Source organism: Scyliorhinus canicula, chromosome 13 (genome assembly GCF_902713615.1).
Source record: "Scyliorhinus canicula chromosome 13, sScyCan1.1, whole genome shotgun sequence".
Taxonomy (NCBI): Eukaryota; Metazoa; Chordata; class Chondrichthyes; order Carcharhiniformes; family Scyliorhinidae; genus Scyliorhinus; species Scyliorhinus canicula.
In genome coordinates, this window is record NC_052158.1 from 135,624,403 (window position 1) to 135,642,283 (window position 17,881).

The window sequence follows — 17,881 nt, forward strand, 5'->3', positions numbered from 1 at the left end:
GTGAAAATGCACAAGACGCCAGGATGTAGAACAGCATGTAACCTAGTGGCTAGTGGTATGTGTGTACAATGGCAGTGGTGTTGTCCTTATAAGTAATCATTGCTGAACCTACAGAGGAAATTTGTCTGTGAGCCATCCTGTACTGTGTGTGGATCGAGTCTACATCTAGTTTATCAGTCTTGGTGTGAGATTGGTAAGTTTACACAATGCAAATGTAGAAATGAATTAAAGATGGTGAAATCCTCTTTCCTGGTGCACAGAGTCTCTGTTATCATCTCAATGCAGTCATAAACAATTACCGTATATACTCGCGTAACTTTCGATCTCGCGTATCATGCGACCCCTAAATTTTCGGCCCAAAAACATGCCTTTATGGTATACCTCATGTATCATGCGAGTGACTTTTTTGGAAATTAATTTTGGAAACTAAAACTTCCAAATGGTATCATTGTGTGTGGTTTCTGCAGAGTTGATTCTGCTGTGAAAGCTGTTCGCGATTTGAACAGCTTTCCAGCTGGCTTTACTCGCGTTGTTCAGCCACTTGCCGTTTCCATTCATAAAAACATGAATGGAAACGGCAAGTGGCTGAACGACGCTAGTAAAGCCAGCTGGATGCTATGTGACTTATCTTGGCCAGCATTTCACACCCGCGATTTTTGTACTCGCGTAACTTTCGATCTCGCGTATCATGCAACCCCCGAAATTTAGGCTTCAAATTAGGTGCTCAAAAGTCGCATGTTACGCGAGTATATACGGTAACTAAATGTATCTAGGGGCTGCTGGAAGGACGGTCTGAGTGGAAATTAAAAGTCGTGACTATCTTGGCAGCCACTTGCAGTGCCATCCTCACCCTGCTTTGTGGCTACAGGTCCCATATCAGGTGGTGGCACAGTTAAGTGGCCACCTTCTTGGTGAAGGTATGTCAGACACTGCTCCTGGCTGAGGTGGAGGCAGGAGAAACGTTCCCTCAAATCCTTAGAACACATGGCCTTGTCTTGACAGCCCTTCTCCTCCCCCTCCTCCTCCTCACAGCCTCTCCCTATCAAAGTGCAGCCCAAGAGGTACTATAACTATAGCTCCCATGAGAGATAGCAGGCTGTCTGCTAGCAGGCCTTCATACCCCAGTCAACTAGTGGGAAAGGTCCAGCCCCACCCCATTCTAACTCCAATGAGCTTTCAGAACTCCAATGAACAGTAGTCCCACTAATGTTGCAGCGGCAACAAAAAAGTCAAAAGTACCGCAACCGAAGATCGCAAAATGGCAGGTCAAGTACCAAATCAGAGTCTGATGCTGACTGAAATTGTGATCTATCCACTCTTATGCACCTAGTGCATGCCTGAACTCGCACCTTTCCAAGTGGGACATGCCAGGTGATCTGTACCAATCATGACCAGAAACGCTCTGGCCGCCACATTCAGGTTTATGGTGTCTGCAGCATCAACACCGTCTGCGCCACGGAGCCAACATTTGCAGCCATTTTTGCCACAACAATATAACACAGAGGTTTTTAAAAATTGATAAAACCCCTGGAGTCACTAGGTTCAGAGCAGAAAAGCTCGCCTATCTCCTGCACAGCTTTTGCAGTTCAGATTAAACATTCATGTCCGCAATAGTGACATTGAACAAGATTCTATTGAAACACATCAAATAGTTGCTGTGGGTCTCTCACTGCACAGATGGTCGGCCAAAAGTCAAAATAAGCAGCAGCCCCCCGCCCCCCGCCCCCTCCCCACCTCCCTCACCTCCACTCCAGCTTCTTGCTGTAACGTTCTCTTGTAATGATTCAGAACTTGATAATGACTGTGATGGAACCATCAATTCACTAGACACATGCTTTAAGATATGAACAGTGGTTTTAATCTACTTACTACAGAGGTAGTTACCCGTTGAACTCTCGATGAACTCCAGGCTGGCTCTGGACAAGGGTATTTATACAGTAGTCCAGGGGGAGGAGTCGTGGGCGGAGCCAAGGGTGGAGCCCTGTACAAACGCCTGAGCATTCCCAGAGCTACTCCCCCTAGTGGGCGGATAACGCTACTGCGCTTACAATGGTATTGGTAAATACAGTGTGAATTACTAAGTTACATTCATCACAGACTGTAATTCCATTGGCTTGATGAAGCTCAATTTATTCCTTCTCCCCGATCTGGCACTTTCCTTTGATTTTGATGCAGTGCATTAAGGAATAGAGTGAACTCCAACGCCTGCTATTGTACTGGATTGCCTTAATTAAAGACACAGCAAAGGTGTCAATGCATATTCACACCGACAATGCCACACATTGACAGCTTTTTCATATTGATTGGAAAATACTGAATTACGAGGCTTTGTGCTCTATCATGTAAAAGCTGTGGGAGTCTATAGATGTCATTGGCAGATGTCTGGTTGCATGTCTGCAACCCATCCTCCCAGCTGGGAAAACTTTTAAGTGGACAGAAGGGAGAAAATCTTTAGTGGTTTAATAGTGCAGAAAGGAACATCTAAAAGCACTCTATGTGATTGCCTTCATCAAAAATTGTGACTCAAGAACATTGAGGTGGTATGATTAACATAGCTGCCTGCCATTGGTGCAGAACACCGGCTTACCATTGGCCCTGGTCGGTCATGTGCCTCTCGACCGATTGGTTGAGACCAGTCATGTGACGGCTCCCTGATTGGTCGAGAGGCTGAGTTAACCCGCCTCCAGGGCGGGGTATAAATACCCAGTACTCCCGGCGGTCGTCCATTTACTGTAGTCGACCGCAGGGCTTTTGTACAGCAACTCATCTCGCGTTCAATTGATGGTACATCAAACATTACCTATGATCCAAACTGTTCTTATTACCTTGAACAATTGCGAATAATTTTCCTCCTGCAGTCCGCAAACTATCTACTGAGTGGAACCATAAATTAACTCTTTCCATCTGCTTTACTGTTTTGTAGGAAATCCAGGACCTACTGGAGTATCGGGTCCTACAGGGCCTTCGGGAAGACCAGGAGCACCTGGAACACCAGGGCTGGCTGGAGGGAGAGGCCCGAAGGTTAGTTCGCCAACAAGAATTTCAAATTCTAAATCATGTGAAGAATCAATCCATGGCTTTAACTTACAGACTTTTAAGGTAGCCTTGTAAAATAATTTGAACATTCATGGAACCCTTATTGTGTGTATTTCAGTACATAAGAGCTTGCATGGAAATGTTTGAATGGCTGAGCGATAAGAGTCAAACAGTTGGCAAAAGAGCACTTGCAGTAGCAAAATCTGGGTTCTATAGCCAACTGGACTGTCGACTGGACAATATTATGGAATAGTGCTTTGGCATAATACTGCAGTAGAATACTTTAATATACAATCCTGTTTTATTAGCTCTCTACACTGTTAAAATTACATTACAATATAATCATCCAGGAATTTGGTACTGGATTATCATATATTACAACATTATGACCGACAGCATTTGTATTTCATAGAATTTACAGTGCAGAAGGAGGCCATTCAGGCCATCGAGTCTACACTGGCTCTTGGAAAGAGCACCCTACCCAAGGTCAACACCTCCACCCCATCCCCATAACCCAGCAACCCCACCCAACACTAAGGGCAATTTTGAACACTAAGGGCAATTTATCATGGCCAATCCACCTAACCTGCACATCTTTGGACTGTGGGAGGAAACCGGAGCACCCGGAGGAAACCCACGCACACACGGGGAGGATGTGCAGACTCCGCACAGACAGTAACCCAAGCCGGAATCGAACCTGGGACCCTGGAGCTGTGAAGTGATTGTGCTATCCACAATGCTACCGTGCTGCCCATTTATTGTTTGTCATTCAAGTAAGCAATGATTGCAAAAGTAATACCAACTGAGATTTGAAGATATTTTAACTATTGGAAGTTATGATTTGTCAGAACTGTGCTCTTAAGGGACTGGTTTGGAACGGGCCTTGTTCTACTTTTATTAGAGAAACGAAGTGCAGAAAAGACGTTTTGCTATTCGTTACCAGTTAAAATTCTGAATTGTGTTTTCAAAATTGTATGAATGATGCAAAATATTGTTTTTTTCAGGGTGACAGAAGTTATGGACAGCCAGGTAATCGCGGCCCCCCAGGTCCAGCAGGAAATGTTGGAGTACCAGGAGAGAAGGGTAATCCAGCTCCTTCTGGGGTGCCTGGAGATGATGGGCGTCCTGGTAGTAGTGGCATTCCAGGTCCGCAAGGTATTGAACTCTGCTTCTGCTTTTGAATATCAAAGTGACACACAAGTCAGTTTATCCTGGACACATTCCTCATTACGGTTTCTATAAACAAACTGGGGAAAGATCCCGACAGATCATCTGATTTACATGAGTAAACCGTAAACATTCTTAAAGAAAAGCAAAATATCAAGGATGTTGGAAATGCAAAATTTTAAACAAGTGCTTAAAAAAACTCAGCCGGTCCGTTACCATCTGTGGAGATATAAACGAGTTACTTTGGAATCGAAGAGAGGCGGGTAAACTTCCTGATCTGTTAGTAAGCATTCCAGAGGTGGAGAGCAGATATACCTATTACAATGTTAAAAACCATTTTATTTTCATCATATTGTAAGAAATGATTACGTTTCATGGTCCAAAATGGAGCCCAAGTGTTCACGCCGTGGCGTTTCACAATGGTGCAAAACGGACATGGGGATGACTGATTCTGTCCCCCACAGGGGGCCAGAATGGCGCTGGAGCGGTTCACGCCGCTCCAGCCTCCCTTCCTGGCGCCAAATGGGCGCCGCGCCAACCCCCGCATGCACAGTTGGGCCGCGCGCCGGCCCTGACTCAGCATGGCATCGGTGTTCAGGGGCCGGCCGCGCAAGAAAGTAGGCCTGGGGGGGAGAGGACGGCCCACCGATCGGTGGGCTCCGATCGCAGGCCAGACCCCATTGGAGGCCCCCAACGGGGAGGTGCCCCCCGCCCCCCCCCCCCCCCCCCCCCGACCCTTTGCACAGAATTCCCGCCGGCAGCGATCAGGGATGAACAGCGCCGGTGGGACTCTGTCATATCCACACGGCCGCTCGGCCCATCCAGGCCGGAGAATTGGCGGCCCGCCGATTCCAGTGGCCCGCAGCCGGTGCCGCGTCAAACGCGCCGGCGCAAATGGCGCCGATTCTCCGCACCTCAAAGAATTGCGCTCCGGCATCGGGGCATCGGGGCACGGTTGCGGGGCTCAGAGAATCGGCGCGGGGCTCGGAGAATCGGCCCCCATATGTTCTCAGCATTTGCACGGGTTTGGGATTTGCTAGTTTCTGTGGTCTCTGTCAGAAACTCCAGCAAATTGTTCCGCACTTGTTGAGGACGTAATAATTGTGTGAGGAATGGGTGTGCGGGTTTTCAGTCTACTCTCGGATTATAGCTCTCTAGATCTACTCTATAGTATTCAGATAGTGGGGACAGCTATGGTGGGCATTTCAACCAAGGGCGGAAAAAATATTCAGTAACAGTCAGATCTGCACAGAGGCACAATGACTTACATTCCAGTGCTGTCTTCCCTTTGACACAATTTTCCAATTTTGATAGGACTATGTGTGTGTGTGTGTGTGTCTGTCTGTGTGTGTGTGTGCCTGTCTGTGTGTGTGTGTGTCTGGGTGTGTGTGTCTATCTGTTTGTGTGTGTGTCTATGTGTGTGTGTTTGTCTGTGTGTGTCTATCTATCATTCTGTGTCTGTCTGTGTGTGTCTACCTTTGTTTGTGTGTGTCTACCTTTGTTTGTGTGTGTGTCTATCTGTGTGTGTGTGTGTGTCACTGTGTGTGTCTATCTACGTGTGTGTGTGTCTCTCTGTGTCAATCTGTGCGTGTGTGTGTGCCTCGGTCTGTGTGTGTGTTTGTGTGTAGGTCTGTCATTGTTTGTGTGATTGTGTGTGTTTTTTAAAATTAACTTACGGGATGTGGGCGCGCTGGGTAGGCCAGCACTTATTGCCCATCCCTAGTTGCCCTTCAGAAGGTGATGGTGAGTTGCCTTCTTGAACCGCTGCAGTCCTTGGGCTGTAGGTATATCCACTGTGCTTTTAGGGAAGGGGTATCTGTGTGTGTGTGTGTCTGTGTCTAGCCATTTGGTATGCATTCTTCTGTGCATAGCAGTACTTATTTGACAGAGCTCTAACCTTCACTTTGTAGGTGACCTTGGAAGCCCTGGCATTCAGGGGTCACCAGGTAGACGTGGACTACCAGGGAGAGGGATACCTGGACCTGCGGGTCCTGAAGGCCCACCTGGTGCACCTGGCTCACAAGGTACTGAGATTACATTACTTCTTTCATATTTTAAGGGTGGCACTGTGGCACAGTGGTTAGCACTGCTGTCTCACGGCGCTAAGGACCCGGGTTCGATCCCGACCCTGGGTCACTGTCCATGTGGTGTTTGCACGTTCTCCCTGTGTTTGCGTGGGTCTCACACCCACAACCCAAAGATGTGCAGGGTAGGTCGATTGGCCCTTAATTGGAAAAAAAAAATTGCCTCTAAATTTAAAAAAAACGTCTTTCACATTTGTATCTTTGAAAGAACAAGAATGTTGTTTTGTGACATTTGTTTGCGGTCAATTAAAATATTTAATGGTTGTAAAACAGTTTAACTGCGAATAACTTGTGTGTTAATATTATTCAATTGTAATTGGAAGCTGATCACCTTTACCTCATTTTTGCTTTGTTTACTCATTCGTGCAGTGTGGGCGCCGTCGCTAGGCCAGCATTCATTGCCCATCCCTAATTGTTCTTGAGGCAGTGGTGGTAAGCTGCCTACTTGCTGCAGTCCATGTGTTGTAGGTACACCCACAGTGCTGCTAGGGAGGGAGTTTCAGGATTTTGACCCAGCGAAGGAACGGCACAAGTCAGGATGGCATGTGGGTTGGAGGGGAATTTGAAACTGGTGATGTTCCCATGCATCTGCTGCCTTTTAGCTGGTAGAGGTTGTGAGTTTGGAAAGTGCTGTCAAAAGGCGTCTTGGTGGGTTGTTACAGTGCATTTTTGAGATGATACACACTGCTGCCACCGTGCAGCATTGGTGATAGAGGGAGGGAATGATGAATATGGTGGATGGGTTTCAATTAAGCGTCTGCTTTGACCTGGATATCCTTGAGCTTCTTGAATGATTTTTAAAAATTTATTAATTATTTTTTTAAATAAATTTACAGTGCCCAATTAATTTTTTCCAATTATGGGGCAATTTAGCGTGGCCAATCCACCTAGCCTGCACATCTTTGGGTTGTAGGGGCAAAACGCACGCAGATACAGGGAGAATGTGCAAACTCCTCATGGACTGTGACCCAGAGCCAGGATTGAACCAGGGACCTCGGTGCCGTGAGGCAACAGGGCTAACCCACTGCCCCACCATGCTGCCCTAGCTTCTTAATTGAATTATCCGCATTAAACCCATCCTGCTTTTCCTTATCTCATCCACTGAATTTACCCAAATCCTATTTGATGTTTTCAATCTCCTTGCACTTATCATTCGCCTCGATAGCTGGGGATGTTACCAGTAAATTGTGTGGCTAGGTGCACTTCTCCATGTTGTTGACATAAAACTTAAACAAAATGAACTAGGACGAAACTATTCAGAGCTTTATTTGTCACTGCCCTTCAGATAGAACGTCTAAGGGAAATGTTCGGACTTCACACTCCCGTCAAAAACTCTCACCTGCCATGATCACCCTGTTACGACCCCCTCAGGGGCCAAACCCGGTATTGTACACGATTCCCTTCCTACAACTTGGAGTACGAACTCCCCAGGTGATTGGAGGGGCGGAGCCTCCCCCCTAATTGGGAGGAACCCCACAGGATAGAAACCCCGACCTGGGTGCAGGTTGGGGAGGGTGACCCTGTGGGGTGAGTAGTGTAATTGTGGTATTGTGAGTAGAGTAAATAAACGTCGTTGTGATCTACCTACCTGCTGTCATATGAAGTCCTTACCTTAGGTTATTCCATGCCCCTTTTGGAAGTTTGGTCACACGCTGTGCCCATGTTTAGTCTGACAACTAATTTATTATTAATAACATTGTCTTTGTAATGTATAACATTTCTATTCTTCAGAAAACATCAATAATATTCGATTGTTTAGGGAATTCAAAGTGATTAAACTGACTTTCCAAACTCATTCAGATAAGCTGCAACTAACTTATCCTTAAAAACATTCCTGGGTTTATAAGAGGAAAACAAATGGACACAAAATTCCGATGTAAAGCACCCGATTCTGAGTGCTCCAATTGCCTTTGGGGTCCAAAATGTCACGCACTCTATGGTCGGAATTCTCCCATGCTCCAGCCGGTGGGACTAATGGTGGGTGGGGAGAAGAATTTGGTGGGAGGTGTAAAAATAGTTGTCATGCCAGCGTAAATTCAGAGCAGGATCTTGTGATGGTGCCCTCCATTTCGGATCGGGAATTCCACTGGAGGCCAGCGTGAAACCGATTTACAAACTGCTAATGGATGCAAATGAAGATCCAATCGGGATCTCCCCCCTGTGCACAATTCTCCATTGCACCAGCAGGAAAACACGGGCAGAATTCTCTGATAATGGGGCTATGTCCCCAGGCGTGCATCACTCTGGACTTACCTGGAGAAAGTCCAGAGTGATTCTCTGTTTTGCAGGGGGCTTGCAGGGCCCCGGAGTAGTCCTCGCAGCTCCGGATGCCGATACGGGCCCTGCACTTCTGGCCTGAGGTCCGTGCATGCATGCGGCGGTAGCCCCACGCAACATGGTGGACCCACGCCACGGACCGGCCCCGACAATATAGACCCCCCCCCCTCTCAGATCGCGCACGCCCGCCGATCGGTGGCCACTGATCGCGAGCCTGGCCACCCTGGAGGGTCCCCCCACCCGCGCCCCCATCAGGGCGGCTGCGGACTGAGTCCACCACTCCGAGTGCCCGCCGGGTGGAACCATGAGAGAACCACGCCGGCAGGAACTCGGCTAGTTGTCGGCGGGGAATTGCCGCGGGGGCCTCTTTCAATGGCCCCCGACTGGAGCCGCGTCGACCGCAGGTGCATGACTGTCGGCGATTCTCCGGTCCCTGGAGAATCGCGGGAGCGGTGTCACACCCGATCGGGGGTCGTCGCCCATCCTCCGTCCCTGCGCCGAGCGCGATTGCGGCACGGAGGCTCGGAGAATCCCGGCCCACATGTCTGGACCAACATGGCGTGAAAAAGTCAGGACTTAAATTAAGGGCCTTGCTCAGATGACAAGCATCTGTGGAAATGGTGATGCTGGAGTCCTACAGTGACTGGTCCCTGGAGGAACACATATAGCGTGTAGTACGTGGATCTTCATGCACATGGCGTCACCGCGGAGCAGCTCATGGAAGGTGGGATGTCTCCTCGCAGCTGCTTAACTGATGTCGGACCAGAATTTCAAAGTCTTCTCTATGGGCTCATAAGGATGTGGCAAAGTTTGGGGGAGGAAGATTTAGATGTGAGGAGGAGAGGAAGGTCTTGGAGGAGTTTGATGCTGGAGGGGGAAACAAAGGTGTCAACGGGGCGCAGCATGAATGGGGTGGGAGCTCGGAGGGGGAAGAAGGAACCAGGGAAGCAGGAGTAATTTGGGAGAATTATGCCAGTGGGGATGTAGGTGTAACTGGAGAGGAAGGAGTAAGGAAGGGAATTTTGAGGCGGAGGGACTAAGGGAGGGAGATCAGAGGGGGAAGGAAGGACATTCCACAATGTCCAGGAGAATGTGCAAGGAGGGGTTTGTGGAGTCAATGACTGCCTTCTGGAGAGCAATTTAAGGGTGGGCATGGAAGAATGTAATAGTGGGTGAGAAAGGGGGCAGAGGGTGAGAGTATGTTGGTAGTGGTAGAAATGGCAATGAGGGTGTTTGTTGGGGTCTCTGAGGCAGGGTTAGGAAGGAGGAGGTTGGGGAGATCAATGTGGATGGGGCTGGGATGTTCGGGAATGTAAGAAACATGTATGTTCACCTGGACTTTGTTCAGCTTGTAGGGTAATCGGGGGCGGGGGGGGTGAAAGGTTATGCTGTGAGTAAGAGAAACTGCCTTTCATGACCTCGGTAGCCATCCTCTGGAGAGCCGAGGCCTGGAGGGCCCTGCCTGTATTTGGCAGACCACCGGTGGGCCAGCTGCTGCCTTTTCAGTGACAGAAGACTGGTTGAAGGGGGTCACAGGCCAAGGGGATTCGGAGCAAGTGGACATCAGTCCTGAGTGGATGAGCAGGGGTGTCCAGCTGCTGTTACACTTCCCTTTGGGTACCGAAGGGGCCCGGACTGACTCCTTGAGGGAAAGAATAACCTGGAGGGACATTAAGGTGCCCCATTTCCCCCTCGCATTTTCACTTCATGAACTCACCCATGAGAAACGCAATGGAGTGCAGGTCTGAGTATATCTGAGCATAAGCTGGGTGTTCTGCTGGGCCAGGACCTCCATGGCATCCACCATCCTCCTCATGGAGACCTCAAGGTGCACACATGACAATCAGAGAGCAGGCGGATGGACTCCTCTGACTCACATGCCCATTTGTTGAGGGCACCCAACAACTCTGACTGATGTTGCCCCACTTCTTGCCGATTCTCCATCTTGTCTTGGATAAGCCGCTGGTGGCGGGGGGTAGCTGGATCGGAGTATTCAGCGATTCTAGTATCGGATCACCCTTCGCATTGAGTGGACATGTGGGTAGTGAGGGGGGATGCCCAGCGGCCGCAGTGGAGGTTGGATGTGGGTCTATTGGTGGATAAGGGATTTGCAGAAGCGTGACGTGACCATCCAGAACTATGTGGAGCAGAATAAGACGAGGGAGGTTTTTGCCTGCATGATATGGGAGGTGCTGAAGACAAGGGAGGAGCTTATTAATTCGGACGCATAGGGAGAGGGTAGAGCGGGCTGAGAGTTTGAGGTTGGTGGAGGCCATTCTGAGGGTGAACCAGAGGTATTTGGCGGTGCCTGATGAGGCATCACTGAAGGAGAGGGAGAGACGTTAGGTGGAGTTTGGGCTGGTGTCCACAGGAAAGGCGGTCAGGCAATTCCGTAGAGCCAGAGGGGTGGTATATGAGTACGGGGAGAAGCTTGCACACCAGCTAAGGAAGCAGGCAGTTACGAGGGAGATTGGGAGGATGAGAGACAATAGGGGTACGGTGGTATCAGAGCCACAGGGGTGAACCAGGTTTTTGAGGCTTGCTACCGGAAATTGTACAGCTCAGAGCTTCCAGTGGGGCATGATGGGATGGATTGGTTTTTGGATGGGCTGGGGTTTCCGAGGGTGGAGGAGGCGAAGGTGCAGAGGCTGGGGGCGGTGATGGACTGTGTGGGGTTGAATGGGTTTCCAGTCTGGTTCTATAAAACGTTTGGGCTGGAGCTGAGGCTCCTGGTAGTCGAGACGTACAATGAGTCGATGGATAGGGGAGAGCTTACCCCCACGCTGTCTCAGGCTTTGATAGCGCTTATTTTAAAGAAAGACAAGGACCCGGAACAGTGTGGATCGTATGAGTGTGAATCGAGCACCGAGTATCTTTGTATGCAGATGATGACCTGCTGTACATTTCAGACCCAGTCTGGAGCTTCGATGGGGTCGTGGGGATTTTGGGGATGTTTGGCTGATTTTCGGGGTACAAGTTTAAGTTGGGGAAGAGTGAGGTAATCCCAATTAAAGCTCGGACAGGAAAGGAAGCTGAGGGAATTGCCACCCCGGTTAGTAGGGGTGAGTTTTCATTACTTTGGGATACAGGTGGTGCAGAGTTGGGCCCAGCTGCACAAGTTGAACTTGGCGCAGTTGGTGGAGGGAATGAAGGTGAACTTTAAGAGGTGGGATGTGCTGCCATTGTCATTGGCTGATTGGGTGCAGACGGTAAAGATGATGGTATTGCCGAAGTTTCTGTTTGTGTTCCAGAACCTCCCAATCCTTGTGCCCACGTCCTATTTTCGGAAGGTTAATGGATGATTTTGAGGCTTGTGTGCACCGATTTGTGACAATCATAGGTCTGCATCGATTGGGTTGGAATCGTGGTTCAGGTGGTGGCGGCAGATAGGGATAGAATATTTTAGGGATTTATTTGTTGGAGGGAAGTTTGCAGACCCGGAGGAGCTGGAGTACCAGTGGCCGAAGGAGAATGGGTTCATGTTTGGATTCTGTTTATTGTCACATGTACTGAGATACAGTGAGAAGTATTTTTCTGCGAGCCGCTCAACAGATCATTAAGTACATGAAAAGAAAAGGAAATAAAAGAAAATACATAAAAGGGCAACAAAGGGTACACAATGTAACTACATAAACACTGGCATCGGGTGAAGCAGACAGGGGTGTAGTGTTAATCAGGTCAGTCCATAAGAGGGTGGTTTAGGAGCCTGGTAACAGTGGGGACAAAGCTGTTTTTGAATCTGTTCGTGCGTGTTCTCGGTCTTTTCTATCTCCTGCCCGATGGAAGATGTTGGAAGAGTGAGTAAGCCGGGTGGGAGAGGTGTTTGATTATGCTGCCCGCTTTCCCCAGGCAGCGGGAGGTGTAAATGGAGTCAATGGATGGGAGGCAGGTTTGTGTGATCGACTGGACTGTGTTCACGACTCTCTGGTGTCTTGTGATCTTGGGCCGAGCAGTTGCCATACCAGGCTGTGATGCAGCCAGATAGGATGCTTTCTATGGGGCATCTGTAAAAGTTGGTAAGAGTTAATGTGGACAAACCAAATTTCCTTAGTTTTCTGAGGAAGTATAGGCGCTGTTGTGCTTTCTTGGTGGTCGCGTCAACAAGGGTGGACCAGGACAGATTTTTGGAGATGTGTACCCCTAGGAGTTTGAAACTGCTAACCATCTCCACCTCGGTCCTGTTGATGCTGACAGGGGTGTGTACAGTATCATGTATCTGCAAGTTAGGGACTTCATGAGGAAGGAGGTGCTGTCGTTTCCGATGATGCTGCGCACGGTGCTGCAGGATAAACTCCTTTCCAAGGAGGGGCAAGGTCTCAGATATATATGAAGAGAGAGAGTGCTCCTGTGGAGGAGGTTGGACATAAGTGAAAGGAGGAGCTGAATGGGCGCTAAGGCCTGGAGTATGGAGTGAAGCTTTGCGGAGGGTCAATGCGTTCTCGTCGTGTGCATGACTAAGGACTAAGCACACGGTGGTATCCAGGACGAGTTGGTTCTTTTTGGGAGTGGTTAGATAGGTGTGGGCGTTGTGCGGGCTGGGTAGGGGGGGGTCGGAAAATCATGTCCATATGTTTTGACAGGATTTGCGGACATAATGTCAAAGATTTTGGGGGTAGAGGTAGGAGGCTGGGTAAAAAACTAGAAATGGGGGGGGGGCGAGTGCCGGGGTGGCAGCGGGAGAGGGGTTGCTGGTATTTGTTGAGGGGTGTGTAGGAATGGTGTGGTTCTTTCCTGTTGTATTGGTTGGTTTTTGTGTTTCTGTTGTTAGTGTAGGTCAGATAGGCTTCAGATGGTTTCACAGGTCGGCGCAACATCGAGGGCCGAAGGGCCCGTACTGCGCTGTAGTGTTCTATGTTCTATGTATGTATTTGAAAATGCCTTCAATAAAATGTTTTTTTTTAAGTTTGTGAATGAAGTTGGCCGCCACTTCAATGCTGGAAGGGATAGGTTTAAAAATCTGCATAAAGCCGTCTGTGGAGGTGGAGGTGGTCATGTCCCCAAACACTGCAGTTTTCTAACAGGCCTGCCAAACTACGGAGCATTTGATTGTGTACACTCATCAGCCTTCTTCTATCGCCTGCCCCATCAACTTTTGCTGTCAAAGCATGGCTTTTAGGAAGTTAAAATGTCTCTTCTGGCTCTCATCTAATTGCAAATTCATTTATTGTCCAACAATTTTGTTGTATAAATAATTTAAAAGGAATTGGATAGTTGCTTGGAAAAACTATGATTATTGAAAGATATGGGGAGTGATCAAGAGAGTGAAATTAGATTAAGTGGCCCATGTGCAGGATGTGCAACCTTGATGGGCTGAATGGATGAAATTTTACAGCCCCCCTTGCAGCAGGGGCTGGACCAGAAAATGCGATGAGCTGTTCAAAAGCCTGTTGACTGCGGCAGGACCGCAAAATCCCGGGAGTGGGAGGGGCTGTAAAATTCCGTCCAAAGTCTTTTTGTGCGTTTGATTCTGACATTTTAGGAGATTTATTTTTACAGGAACACCAGGAAGAGGGCCTACTGGAGATTCAGGAATTCCAGGAATGGGCATTCCAGGCCTCCCTGGTACTCCTGGATCACTTGGAGCTCCAGGCTATCCAGGCTCTATTGGACCAAGAGGCTCTCCGGGGAATCCAGGACGACCAGGAACACCGGGCAGATCAGGTAAAGCATTCTATGTATTGGTTCTTAGAAGGAAAATGGCAAAGTATATAAATATATCGGCCTCAACTTGGGAAAACTCAGGAGCACTTTAAAAATGGCGGATGGCTCCCAGTTCTGGAATTCACACCCCTATTCCTGTTTCCAGCTATTTTCAATACCATAGCATAAGGCTGCAGGTAGCTAGCCTACACACAGCACTTCTTCCCTGTCTAGCTCCATTATGGGGGTAGGCAGTCCAAAATTGCAACCCCTGCCCAATCCTTCAGGAAGTATATGTTTTTCATTGCCTCTCGGAGGAATCATGAACATCAGAGAATTCCCAGTCCCAAGTGGGGAATAGTTTCTCCTTCCTGGAATTCTTTCATTGATAGACTTTGAAATACAAAATTGAAACATATTTTCATTCAGTTTAAATAGCTAGATACTGTATTGTAACTTAGTTGTGGTTTTATTGCAGTATTTTATAATGGGGCTCTGTCCTGAAAAGGTAAGTTGATCATTACAATGATTAGCATTGTATAAGTGTTCAGATGCATTCGAGTATTTTTTGCATTTGGAAAAGTGCTTTTATACTTTCATAACTGAAGAGAACACTGCTTGGGAACTCTGGTGTAACGATCTGAAGTTATTTAAATGCCCATAGCCCTTTGAAAATGAAAGAAACCTTCAGCAGCTTTCAGTTTGCAAAAAATACACCTGTTGCTGAATGCATTAATTGACTGGATGTCTGGTTTAGCTCAATAAGCTCCATTGTCTATAAGCTGGGGTGGTTTATTATGACAGCTGAGCCCATTATCAATGCTTCACTAAATTTCAAAATGTCCAGAAGCATTTATCTTAGCGTGGATCTCTATGGTGTGTTTAAATGAGTTTAGATTATTACACTTTTTTTAAATGTCCATTTCAAAGATATCTTGAGGTCTGCCCATAGTGGATACTGGGTGAGTAACTATGGAGAATCCATGGAGTTGGGGGATATGAGGGGCCATGAGTGGGGGTGGGGGAAGTGAAGGTTGGAGGCTCTAATATTCAGAATTAATACTAGGTCCATGACCCAGTAAACGGAGGTGGGCATTCTAGCCGGTTGGCTTAGCCATCCGCCCACTTCTATTGTCATCTCAGGCCTGTCTCCAGAGGTGGTGGACCCGACTCCATCTGCCCTGCACCTCCCTGGAACAAAGATATGGTGGGCGAGAGCCCATCTAAGGGAGACAGATCTGCCAGTTCTGGAGGTTTCCTGACTCTCTACCCTACTGCCTCCTCCACGAAAATCTAGTCCATAAAATAGTTATGTTCAAACTCATTGTGAAAATATGGTATTGGAACGAGAAAGGGTGATTCAATCAACTCATTCACTCCATTGTTCATATCTCTGTAAAGAACACACTCTGAGTCAAGCACATATACCTCAGTTCTATTCCTAAGAACAACTCCTGTCAGGAGTTTGCACTAAAATATTAGGCACAATTAATTCATGAAGAGTCCTTCTGAATCATTGTGATATTTCACTCAGGAATGTTTTAAATTTTTGTTTTCATTCTTTGTCAAATAAATATTTCCAGTTCATGTCTGATTACGTTTTGTTCCCAATCTTCAAACAGGTCCAAAAGGTGAGCCTGGTGTTATGGGAGAGCCAGGAGGTGCAGGATTAACTGGTGAACAAGGGTTTCAAGGCCAAAGAGGAGACAAAGGTAAAAATCAGGAACAAAAAGTAAATAGTTGCACTTACGTCCTACCTTATTCCGTGATCAAAATGTATCAGCTTTGTAAATATTTTGAATGCTTTTAGCTAGGAAATTTGTAATTAGCACCAGAAAGATTAATTCACTGGTTCAAACTTGTATCTGAAATAAGTCTGCCTGGAGTTTGCACTTTCTCCCCGTGTCTGCGTGGGTTTCCTCTGGGTGCTCTTGTTTCCTCCCACAGTCCAAAGATGTGCACATTAGGTGGATTGGCCATGCTAAATTGTCCCTTAGTGTCCAAAATTTAGGTCGGGTTATTGGGTTAGGGGGATAGGGTGGAGATGTGGGCTTAAGTAGGATGCTCTTTCCAAGGGCCAGTGCAGACTCAATCAGCCGAATGACCTCCTGCACTGTAAATTCTATGATTCCATAAGTGCCTTGTTTGGCTCAGGATATTCAAATCCAATGCACTAGTATGAAATATGTGTGTGGCATTTTGATTCTTGTCAATCTTATTTTTGTACTCATGACAAATTTATCCATCTATAAATGTTATCAATATAACCCAAGATGGTTGTCAGTAAATAGATCAAAGAGCAATCTATCATGGTAAGCATAATAACCTGAGCACCTACACATGAACTGGCAATGGATTGAAGGGAACGTCAGAGGTAGGATATCTTCTCTGCTTCTCATTCTAGAATTATGTGCAGAGAAAGGAGATGCCATGGCGGACGATGACTATGTTTGTTTATTTAATTTAAATTTATTTTTAAGTTCTTTTGTTGATCATTGGGGTTGGGGGAGTGGGGGATGTGATACATGCGTCGATACGGTCTGGGGGTGTTACAGTTATTATGGGTTATTTTGTTGCATTTCATTGTTTCTCGTTATGTTTTATATTTTCTGTAAAAAATTCCAATAAAAATTATATTAAAAAAAAGAAAGGAGATGCCACCAATGATTTTCTATAACCAGCTACCAGGATGAGTTATGAACTAAGTTGCCTCTCCCTCTGAGTTTCTATCACTTGCTCCAGCTAAACACCATTCCTGTACCCAGCTACTGCCCATTGAGGTAGTATGACTTAGATAGCAAATGCAACGTTTCAGTATTCTGTTGAATCACAAAAGGTTACAACAAGCATGTAACCTGGTAGAATTGAAATGTAAATGAAAATTGCTTATTGTCACGAGTAGGCTTCAAATGAAGTTACTGTGAAAAGCCCCTAGTCGCCACATTCCGGCACCTGGCTTGCCTTGGTCTGCTTTCAAAGCCAGCGATTTAGCCCAGTGAGCTAAACAGCCCCTGATGAAATAGACATCCTTTTGGCTCATGATTGTTGATTCAGAGCCACAGTTCATTCACAAATCAATAATGGCCGTGTACACAGAGGCAGGTACGAACACTCAAACTTCAATATTTTAATTTTTAAAACTTTTCTGTAAAAAAAAACTCCAGAGAAATATTGCTGCTAAGAATAATACGTAACAGGCCTTTCTTTCCCTGTTTATCTTGCTGTTTTAATGTAGGTTCTAATGGTCAGACGGGACCAAAGGGTAAATACGGTGAGATTGGAATGAGAGGTCAAAAAGGTGAAAAAGGAATGAAAGCAGCTCCGTGTAACAGGACAGTGAAAGGTGTAATGGGAGATCCTGGGCTACAAGGTAAATCGCTACATGTTTCAAGGTTTTTGAAAATTTACAATAAACCAAAAATGAACAGGTTGTTTTTCATCCACTGTAAATCAAGTTGCCTAATGTTAACATTCAGCATATCCCTGAGTGGCAACCAACTCTACTTCGCAACTAAGTACAGGAAATCATCATGAAAGAAAATTGAGGTATCATATAGATGATGCCAGATTTAATGCTCAAATTCAAATCCCCCTGAACTGCCTTACAAAGTAACTTTCTCAATAAAAGCTTTGTGACGGCTGTGCACATGATTTAATAATCTAAAATAGGATTAGGT

At 46.9% G+C, this 17,881-nt stretch overlaps 1 protein-coding gene across 2 annotated transcripts in view; it reads left to right on the top strand.

Annotated features, from left to right (window-relative positions):
• The window catches only part of LOC119975940 (collagen alpha-5(IV) chain-like), a 255,363-nt gene that overhangs the window by 183,398 nt on the left and 54,084 nt on the right, over positions 1-17,881 (top strand). For both annotated transcript variants that reach the window (XM_038815905.1, XM_038815906.1), the window contains exons 29-34: positions 2,924-3,021; positions 4,041-4,191; positions 6,114-6,227; positions 14,061-14,225; positions 15,827-15,916; positions 17,440-17,574. In XM_038815905.1, the coding sequence (XP_038671833.1) occupies positions 2,924-3,021; positions 4,041-4,191; positions 6,114-6,227; positions 14,061-14,225; positions 15,827-15,916; positions 17,440-17,574 (753 nt within the window). The remainder of the gene's footprint in view (positions 1-2,923; positions 3,022-4,040; positions 4,192-6,113; positions 6,228-14,060; positions 14,226-15,826; positions 15,917-17,439; positions 17,575-17,881) is intronic.